General features: G+C 26.7%; 1 protein-coding gene across 2 annotated transcripts; it reads left to right on the top strand.

Annotated features, from left to right (window-relative positions):
- Positions 1-1,931: 1,931 nt before the first annotated feature.
- On the top strand, positions 1,932-11,300 carry LOC101507531 (uncharacterized). 2 transcript variants are annotated; one of them, XM_004506309.4, is made up of 6 exons: positions 1,932-2,390; positions 2,817-2,949; positions 3,851-3,983; positions 5,827-5,863; positions 10,480-10,771; positions 10,983-11,300. In XM_004506309.4, exons 1-6 carry the CDS (start codon positions 2,208-2,210, stop codon positions 11,021-11,023), a joined length of 819 nt encoding a protein of 272 aa, XP_004506366.1. In that variant the 5' UTR covers positions 1,932-2,207; the 3' UTR covers positions 11,024-11,300. The 2 variants fall into 2 exon arrangements, with proteins under 2 accessions (XP_004506366.1, XP_004506367.1); XM_004506310.4 differs by having other exon boundaries at positions 10,963-11,300.
- The last annotated feature ends 6 nt before the right edge of the window (positions 11,301-11,306 follow it).

Raw genomic sequence — 11,306 nt, 5'->3', positions numbered from 1 at the left:
TGAGAAAAATTGTGAGAGAGGAGGCGATGTCGCCACAGAAATAGTGTTGTCGTCGTGGTGGTTGTTGTTGTCGTAGTCTTCATGGTTGTTGTTGTTGTTGGGTTCACCCCAAAGCACCAAAGAATAGCGCTGCCGTCATTTTCTGGTTTCGCACGAGAAAAGAATCGAACAAGCACAAGAATCGCTACTATCATTTTGAAGATGGTGAAAGTGGTTAGCAAGGGTTTCAACAAGGAATCATATTTGTTTAATGAAAAAAACAAGAATTTTCATGTTTTTGTTAGTATAATATAGGCTAAATTACATATGTGGTCCCTTAACTTAATTTCAGGTAACGTTTTAGTCATTTATCTTCTTTTTTTTTTTCCCGAGTTGGTCATTTATTTTAATTTTAAGTGACAATTTGATATTTTATGTTTTAAAATTTCAACAATGTTATCCTTTTTTATACAAAAATTCAAAAAAAAATCATCAAAATTTTCAACAAAAACCCATAAAATTAATAATCATCTTCAATATAATGCAAATTTTATCAAATCCATAACTCAAATATTCAAATACACTCATATTTTCATCTCCAACAACATCAAATTAAGAATGAAAATATGAGTTTATTTCAAGATTTAAGTTATGAATTTGATTAAATTTGTATTTTATTGAAGATGATAATGAATTTTATGGGTTTTGTTTGAAAAATGTGATGAATTTTTTGAATTTTTGTAAAAAGAAGGACAACATTGTTGACATTTTAAAACATAAAATATCAAATTGTCACTTAAAATTAAAATAAATGACCAACTCGGGAAAAAAATATAAAAGACTTAAACGTTATTTGAAATTAAGTTAAAGGACCGCAGATGTAATTTAACCTATAATATAAGAGTTTAAAGTTTTTCTATATACTTATTTCTATAAAATCGCTTGTGTAATATCTATGACAGAGCTAATAAAAAAAAACGTTTAAAAGGTATTGTATTAATAAGTGCTCATATATGTGATAGCGTTTTTATAAATACAAAAAAGTCAAACACATTATTATATAAGTACTCGTATATATGACATCACTTTTTAAAAAACTACTTAAAAATGTTTACATGAAACTTTAATCCATAAGATTGTTTTATCCTCCATTCATAATATACACCATCTAAGTTAGAGAAAACAAGAACTTGAAAAACATATAATCAAAATAATGATTTCTATTTTTCTCATTTAATTTATTAATATTGTTTATTCTTTTATTATCAAAAACATACGATCAAATGATATTCATCTACACTTCGGTCCCCAAACTATCCACAAAAGAGCATGCGAGCAACATTATGGCAAAAATTGTTTGTCTCTTACCCCCAACACCAACCCACAAAAAAAATATACATTACTTATTTAAATAGGAAGAAGCAATTGACTTTTGACAGAGTTTATGATTAGGTCTATTTATTTTCAAATATCGGATTCTTTTGAGGCTTAATTGAAGTGAAAATGCGCGAACATGAAAAAAAGTTACTCATACAATGCATGCGATGCGATTTTAATAGAAAATTTGAATATAAAAACACAATGAAATCATTACAGCTATACAACGTGATAACGAAATGGAACCAATAAAAGCGCGAACAAAAATCACACCACCCTGGTTTTGGTGGGATCAGGTTTCTATGCACTCATAACTTATGTTCGTTACAGTATTTGATTACAATCAAACGGTTTAAATTTAAATGTTAAAATTTTAATTTAAAAAATTAAAATTTATCTTAAAATATAAATCGTTGATCTGAATTGAACGGTCGATATCAATGTAACTCTATATTGTTACACGGCATATAATTAAAATTGATTATTAAAATATAAAAATAAAAAATTGAATAATGCAAACAGGTGGGGTGGGGGCTGCTATGTATATAATTCATGTCCTTATTATGTAACCCCCTTTCCTCTTTTTTTCCATCTTTTGCTTTTTCTTCCCTCCCAATTATCTTTCTCTCTCTTTCTCTGACCTAATTGTCTCTCTTCTGTTCTCATCACTACTCATCTCCACCAACACCAACCACAACCTTGAGAAGAAGATCCTTCTTCTAAATTTAGTATTTTTTTTTAATCATATTCATCAACCCCATCACCTAGATCTGTCTATAGACTCATTGTTTGACAAAAAAAAAATAACAGTGGGAAGTTTTGTCATAGATAAGAAAATAAAAAAATTGAATATGACTCCAGTTAATTTGGCAGGACAGTTTGGTGACACAACTTACACCAAGGTTTTTGTTGGAGGGTTGGCTTGGGAAACTCAAAAAGAGACCATGAAGAAGTATTTTGAGCAATTTGGTGAGATCTTGGAAGCTGTTGTTATCACTGACAAAGCCACTGGAAGATCTAAAGGCTATGGATTTGTATGTTTTATCTCTTCTATCTTAATTCTCTCTATTAACATCATATCATATCATATATATTCAATATCACATTATTTTTGGTTGTCAAAAAAGAATATCACATGTTTTTATTCTATTCTTAAATTCTTAATCCAAATAGCTAGATCTCAAGTCTAAATGAAGTTTATCAATTATTATTTCTATATATGAAAAATGATTTAGAATTTAAGCAACAAGAGTTAAACTTCAATAAATCATTGCAATAAAACAACTCTGCCACTTACAATATCACGTCGAGTATTTAATTCATTTGCAACGAAATGAACTAGATAACATAGTTAATTTAGTTTGTTATAATGGTTTTGTCAATTTTCATCTTATTTTTTCATTTCAATCTCTTTTGTTGAAGGTGAATTTGTATTTTATTTTTTCTTCTTTCCATTTTAGGTTACTTTTCGTGAACCGGATGCTGCTATGAGAGCTTGTGTGGATGCTGCTCCTATAATTGATGGTAGGAGAGCTAATTGCAACCTTGCTTCTTTGGGTGTTCAAAGATCTAAGCCTTCAACACCAAAGCATGGTAATAATATTGTATATTAATATGTATATATTATTATTATTATTATTAACTTCTTCTCTATAATATGTATTTTAATCTTCCATTAATTATATATACCTAATAAACTTATCTTATCTAATTAACTTTATGTATGAATTATACGGTTCTCATCATTGATATGATGTATAAGATCTCAAAGAAAAGTTACATTAAATCTTTTAAAGATGCTCTTACACTTCTCAACTCAATATTCATAATAGTTATATTCACATATATATGCTCCACGTAAAAGATTAATGTAATGGATATTCCTTTTGAAAATTATTTTGTGTGTGTTTGAGTGAAACTCAAATCATCAAAATATTCTTTGATGAGAAAAGAAAGACACACAGCTAAGTGGCAGCTAAGCTTGAATATTCTTCCAGAGTGGAAAGTTATGTTATGTTTTTATTCATGTGTAAGACTTTCAATATTTCATGTATGTTTTTGGGAAACAAACAAATGAAATGAAACAAGTGTTCCTAAGAAGCATGAACCAAAAGCTCTCTACTTAATGAATTTATTCCCTTTAGTGTTTTTTTTTTACTTTAACTGCCATTTATCCTCTCTCTCTAAAAAAATATATATAGTATCTCACATAATTATTTCTCACACTAGTTGAGGGAATACGTGGAAAAAAAAAACAATAAACAATATTGAAATTTTTTAATTATCAACATAAATTAGAGTCATAAAAATAAAATTGGTATTCAAATTTAATGTCTCTAAAACTCTCTTAGAGATAAAATCATAGAGGGTTTGTTACTTTTTGGGTTTATAATGTCACTAATTTAAGTTTTGAAATAGAAGACACTATTTAATGAATATTATAAAATATATTGAATTCTATTGATTAATTTGGTGTAATGATGAATATTTGTAGGAGGAACAGGTAGGAACTTTAGGGTAATGGGTTCTTTCCAGACAGGATTTGGAGGAGTGGGATCAGCTTTTCCTTCAGCTGCAACCTTCCCTCATTATGCCATCCAGCAAGGGATACCTTATAATGTTTATGGGTATGAATATGCTTCTAAGACACACTACTATTTTCTCTCCCTCTGTCTCATTTTAATTGGTTGCAATATGACTTCATTTGCATCGTCTAATCTCGATCATATAATTTCAATTTTTAAAATAAAATTTTATATATTTTTTATATAATATAAATATTTAATTTTTACTGAATAGTCAAAACGTACGTTATTGTATTCATTCAAATGTTTGTGAGGACATATAATCAGTATCTATTTTAAAATTGGATTTTTTGCAATTAGAAAAAACTGTATTTACGCAATCAATACTTTTAGAACAGTTGGATGAAAATCAAATAATTTAAATTTTAACTTTTTTTTAAAATTGAAATATCAAACGTGAAATCAAAATCATTCAATCATAGTCCAACAATTTTAAATGTATAGACTGCATGAATACGGAATTTTCCGATCTCTCTTCTATTGCATCATATTTACATTTAGAACGTGCAATGCCAACTCATATACAACATAGAAAACATTAAATAAAATTTAATACTAGACTTATCACTAACACCAAGCTAGCATGTACTCTTGCCAGTTCATATGTAGTAATATTCTTTTATCACATATCAAAATAACTTCCACAGACCACATGGTCCCAGCTTTATGTAACTTCTCCCTCAACTACTCTCTCTTTCTTTTCACTCTCTCAGCTAAACAACAACAAAATAGTTCTCACCACTGGAGCTAAATATTGTATGCAACAATTGAAAGATTTAATTAACTTTTATTCATTGTATATATTTGTAAAAATGTTTATACATGTCTCAAATAATGAATTGTCCCATTGTTAAGGAAAATTACTCTCCCAAATTTTCAATTTACTCCATTCGGAATAAATTATAAACGAAAATTAATTAAATTATGTATATTAATTAATGCTTAATTGATTACATTTAATTTATACAATTTTAATAAATAAAAAAGGTCTATTGTCAATCATTTTTTATTATCAATATATTTGGTCATTAAAAATATAAAAAAATTAAATACAATGAAGGATATTTAGAGCCAATATCATTGAATAAAAGATAAGTTTTTGATATTTCATTATTAAAAAAGTATTTGTTAATTTTGCTTATATTGTATTTTAGAGGGAGTAAGTAAACAAAAAGTCTGAAGTTTGATAATATAAAGTATAAGTAAAATTCAATTAATTCTACTATATTACTCTTCAAATATCATTCAATTAATATAGATTGTATAACCTCTTTTTATTCATGTTAAATAAGTTTTAAAAAAAATACATTTTGGAGAATTATTTTTTTAAAGAACAATTATTATAATAAGAGAATTCAATTATTATTCTATTACAGTAAAAGAATAAGTTAAATTATTTTATTATTTTAATAAACATGAATTTTATGTTTTCAATAAACATGAATTATGATTTTATAATTTTCATAGACACATCTAATACTTCATTTTATTTTTATCTTATCATCGTCAATTTATTATATCTATTAAATCATCATCATTTATCTTTGTTTCTATTAAAGTGTATACATCACATCCGATATCCAAGAATAAGGCATGTATTTCGACATAAATAGCTTCTCATGCACCTATTCTTTTTACTTGCTTCACTTTAAAAGTTTTTATCTACATAGTTGTTACTCTATGTGGCTTCATTTATAAGTAAAGATAAATCAACAAATTTAATATTTTATATATATTTTATATAAGATACATCAATCTTTGTTTATAAATAATATATACATATATATATTTATATATATATATATATATATATATAAATATTTTGCTATATTCACTTTTTTATTCTTATCTTTCTGTTCTGTAATTTATTGTTCACTATTTTCAGGTACTCTTCTTACTCGCCGGATTACAGTTATCCTACGGTTTGTCCTTTTTACTTTTACTATTTATTGTCTGCTCTATACTTTTCACCTAGGATGCGTTTAATTTGGAGCGTAAACTTTACTACATTGTTTTTAATCTTTCGTGAAAAATCCAACTACTCCAATTTAAGTATTTAATTAATTAACCCAAAAAAAATTAATCTCGGTGTGCCTTTTATTATCAAATACTCTTCTATCTATTTCTAATCGAATAGATTATTCATATTTTTGCAGAGTGTCTTTGGCCTATTGCAAATATTTTTTTATTTGTTAAAAATATTTATATTATGAGCTAGATATTTTTATTTTTTTTAATAGTCAATGTCAAGTTAATATCATTAGTGATTGTTAAAAATATGTTTAGGGTGAAAATCGATCCTATCAAATTTATAATCTTTAATTCATCAATTTTAACCTTCAAATCATCTTTATATCTTAATAATTAAATATTTGTTTGAAACAAATCACAAGTAATAAGAGTCTTTGTTTTACAGACTTATTTTTCTTTTCTTTAAGTTCTTAGTAAAATCCTTTCAAGAGAATATATTAGAACTAACGATAACATTAACTTAGGTGAGCATATATCTTTTCAATTGAATAGTGATCACAACTATTCAAGAATTTATAAATAAATTTTAAATAAACATACGATCAATTAAATTTTATTGTAATATGAGGAGTGTCGAGTATTATCACATTGGATTAAGAGCAACTACACAAGTCAATTGACATAATATTTTCACTCAAAACCTTGAGATATTAGATATATGAATCATTTCACTTATATAGTAATCAACATTTACTTTTTCACCAAATATGAGATTCTCACTCATACTTGATACACGAACAATCTTTCCTTCAAGTATGAATCAATGAACTCATCTAGGGGTACTCCTCGTCCAGACCTCAAGCCATATTCTTTAATATACACTTGCACAACAACTGGCACCACATCTAAGTGACACACTGCCTACCTACCATTGTCAGTAGAACTTTCAATACAAAGAGTCGGTCACGTCACACTAGCGACTCTGATACCACTGTTGGAACATGACGTAGTCCATAGGATCATCACATTGGACTAAGAGCAACCACACAAGTGAACTAGACATACAAAAAACCATGTACATGCCGAAAAATTATACGCTGGACTATTGGTGGACTACCTTTATAGGTGGTCCATTGTAGATCAATGCTTAAAAGTCATTCAAAATTCAAACGACGATCGTCAACAAGATCTTTGTCGGCTTTATGGCTGAAACATGACTCAATCGATGCCAGTTTGATAATAATAAGAAAAAATGAATGTGTTCTTCAAAATTCAATTTGTCGAACTGAAATCAATGAAATCACCATCTCAATGGTAAATATTAGAAAGACTATTAACTTATCCTTCCAAAATATATCAACAATTGTCGATAAAATTTCATGTGACTTTTAATCACTAGTTCACGGTAGACAAAATTCAACATATAATTTGCCTCCAGTATCACTCTCAAACATACAACTTTTTGTAAAATAAAGAAATAAGACTTCTTCCATTAGTCTAAACCTCAACCTATTTTTATTAGGCAAATGTTTTGTTGGATCATCACAACATATGGTTTAGTGTAGATCAATGCTCAAAAATCACTTAAAATTCTAACGATAATTAGCGACACTCTTCAGAATGATCATGATCATCCTTATCTATGGTTGAGACGATGAATTGATTGATATCAATTCAAAGAATTTTGTGTCAAGGGACACACATTTGTTGTTGTTTTTTTTTTTTTTTTTTATCGAACAAGAATCAATCACGTAAATTTATCAACCATGAAGAAGGACCATAAATAAATTTTTAAATAATATTTTATCGTCATTTGAGTTTTAAACAATTTTTTTTTTTTTTGCTTATAAAAGAAAGTGTTTTAAACAATTTTCAATTATCGGCCCATAGTAAATCAATTATCTAATTGGTTTATCTTAAAATTTGCTTTTCTTATATAATTCTTAGAGTTAAATAACTTTTTTGTCCTATAAAATTTTGAATTTTGCTTTTACTCCTCATAAAAAATAATTGTATCTTATTAGTTCTTACAAAAATTTTCTGCAAACAGTTTTAGTTTATAATTGAAAGAAAAAAAACGTGTTTAATTGTTCTTAATTTTTTTAATTGTTGACTGATTTTTCGCAAGCACATTTAAAACATTATAAAACATTTTTCATAAAAATTTAGATTGTTTAACTTAATATGAATTACATATGACATTTTTAAATGTCATAAATCAAAAATAAATGTGACAAAAATATGAATCTAAAAATCAAATTTTGAATTTATTCTAACAAAGACTAAAAATGTTAGTGGAATAATTTAAAAATAAAATTTTAAATTTTATAAAAATTAAAAACTTATTTAATTCAAATTATTATCTATCTACACACTTAAATATAGTTTCTAGAATTTATGGGACTGAGTTGAAAAATTGAATATCAAGATATTACGTTATCCAATGCTTCTGAAATACCTTTAATTAATTTAAATATAATAATATTGTTTACAAAATACTTTTTATTAGTTTTTTTGAATCAACTAAATAAATATCGTTAAAAAAATACTCTAGTACAAAGTTTACTTCAAAATAAAACAAAAAATATTAAAATAAACTTTTTACTTGAATTATTTAAAAAAATAGTTTTAAATTAGTTTTTACTTTTACAAATTTAAATTAGTTATATTGTACCTAATGATATTACTTCTGATATATAAGTTATTTACTTGATATTAATTTTTCTTAATAGTCTTTTAGTTTTACCAAACGAATTTTTATAACTAGTACTTAAAAGAAAAATTACATTTGTACTATTAATAGACTGATGGACAAAGAAGTAGACGTCTATGCTAAAAATTAAATTCAAATTTCTGTTTTTAGATACCTTTTTGTTATTTTGGTTTTGAGCTTTAGACTATGTAATATTTATATTTAATTTATTATTTCTTAAAAATATTCTAACTTTTTGTCCGAGAAATATTTTTAATATTTTAAATATATCCATAAAAAAAATCACTCTAAAACTCAAAAGTATATTTAAATTGACTTAACAATAAAAATTAAAATTATTAAAATAAAATATTGTTAGAATTAAAAATAAAAAATTCTTATAAAAATTAAAAATAAAACTCTATATAAATTAACAACATATTTAACCTATAAATTATACTCGTATAACAAAGATATATTTCCCTTTTTTTATTGCAACTTCCGATTTAAGGTAGAAAACACTTCATAACATTATTGATTAATGGAAATTGAATCCCTAATTTATCAAATTTAATATTTATTGTTATACAACTACACTAAATCATTGAAGTTAATGAAGTGATAGCCACAAATATAGAAATCAAAGGAGGGTGCAATAGTAATTCGAATAGAAGTTGTTTATGGATCATGTGGGCATGAACATTTCTCTCTACAACTCATTATTGTACCCTACAGAATGTGGAGGGGAACGTGGTAAGTCGGTGACTGTTGTGATAATTGATGATTCCATAGAACGATCGAATGATTGTGTACTGCACTAGTCAAACATTTCTCTCACTTCTTTTTCACTTTTTCTCTTTCTTTGAATAGAAAGGAAAAACAAAAGCAGTGGTGTTTGTGGTCCATTTAATTTCTGAGTAGTATACTTTCACGGTCTTCTATACGTTCAAACCCTTTTGCTGACCAAAAACTATTTAATCCACTGCATGCTAGTGAGTGGTCCTCAATAGTTTTATTTTAAAAATCTTGCCGTAATGAAAGTTATTTGTTAAAGAAATAAAAATATGAAAGTTTTGTATTAAAAAATAATATTTTAATTTCTTAAAATTTGAAAATATAAGTTTTAATATTTTTTTAAATGATTTTTTTATTTTTAGTTTTCAATGACTGTCGTATACACACTCTTTAACATTTGCTTTTATTATTACTAGTATCTATATTTTTGTTTATATTATTTTTTATCTAATATTAAATGCAAATAAATTATTACTTAATTGATGATTAATATTAATATATAAGTATTTAATTTAAATATGAATTTTTAATTAATCACATTTAAACTATGTAAATTTAATCACTAAATTACTTAAAAAAAAATACCAATTAAATTTCATTCCAAATTCAATATGAAAAAACAATACAAAAACTGCAAATTAGACCATCAGTGGCGTAGAGTCATTAAATCATGGTGTCAGATCTAACTACATTTAGTTGCACTTAATTTCAACTTGTACTATCCTAATCCTTAAACTTAAGGTATGTTTGTTATGGATTAATAAAAAATAATTTCTACTTCATAATTTTAAAAATAAATTTTATGAAAACATACTAAAATATTATAGTTGTTAAAGATTTAACTATATTTAAATTTTAGTTGCACTAAAAGATTTTAGTACAATAGAAATCACATATATAAAGTTAAAATAAACCTATAATCATATGAGTCAAGATAATTAACATTATTATATACAATTATTTTGTTGATATTAATTTTGATAGATCTTACAAACATAAGAAATTACCACGAATTAGTTTTATATGAAAATAAAAGTAAAATGTGGTTGTAATAATTAATATATGTAACGGAAATTGCAGAGCTACTACGGTTTATACGGTGGAGCAGCAGCACAGTACCCAGTTTACGGAAGTGGACCAGCTGGAGGGATGATGAGTGGTGCTGCAGCCGCAGCAGCAGCGTTCTATCCATATCTTCAGTACGGCGAAGGAAGTGGCGGCGCCACTACCGGCGGCTACACTTCCGGTCAAGGTTATGGTGTTAATTATCAACCTCAAGTGTTTCAGTATTCTCCAATTGCTTCAACTGGCGGTTATGCTCAGCACTATGGTACCCCCATTTCTCTTGCACCTTCCCCAGCCTTGCAATCAGGTTTATACTTCTAACTTTACTTCAATACGGTTTTAAATTGCAAAGATTTCAAAATCTATGATATTACAATTATAATTGCAATTCTAACCTATAATTTAAAAAAAAAAAAAAGAAGAAGAAAATAGTTTTGTATGTTTATTTGGGTCTGTAATGATGGTGATGTATTAATGAGGCGCTAATATCTTTGACAGTGTGTTTTGCTGTACCACAGGCGTGACAATGGCTCCTCAAGCTCAAATACCTCATCGTTAGAGACTCATGTCATGATCTCAACAAAAAAACAAAACTAGTTGTGTCAAAACTTCCCAGTTATTGCTTCTTGAAGTCTCTTATATCATCAATCAATCAACCTTTGGCCTAACCATGGTGTTCTCTCCTCACACACACTCTTTTACTAACACCAAAGAAAAAAGCCCATCATTGGCATTTGGGCTTTTCCACTTTTCATCATAGGCCCCCCATAGGGGCTAAAAGGTTATTTCCTCTCCATAATTTTGGAGAGTCATGGTCATCATGCATTTCCCCTCTCTTTCCC

Source organism: Cicer arietinum, chromosome 6 (assembly GCF_000331145.2).
Source record: "Cicer arietinum cultivar CDC Frontier isolate Library 1 chromosome 6, Cicar.CDCFrontier_v2.0, whole genome shotgun sequence".
Classification (NCBI taxonomy): Eukaryota; Viridiplantae; Streptophyta; class Magnoliopsida; order Fabales; family Fabaceae; genus Cicer; species Cicer arietinum.
The sequence above is the reverse complement of the archived record's forward strand: the minus strand, read 5'-3'. Positions and strand labels throughout refer to the sequence as shown.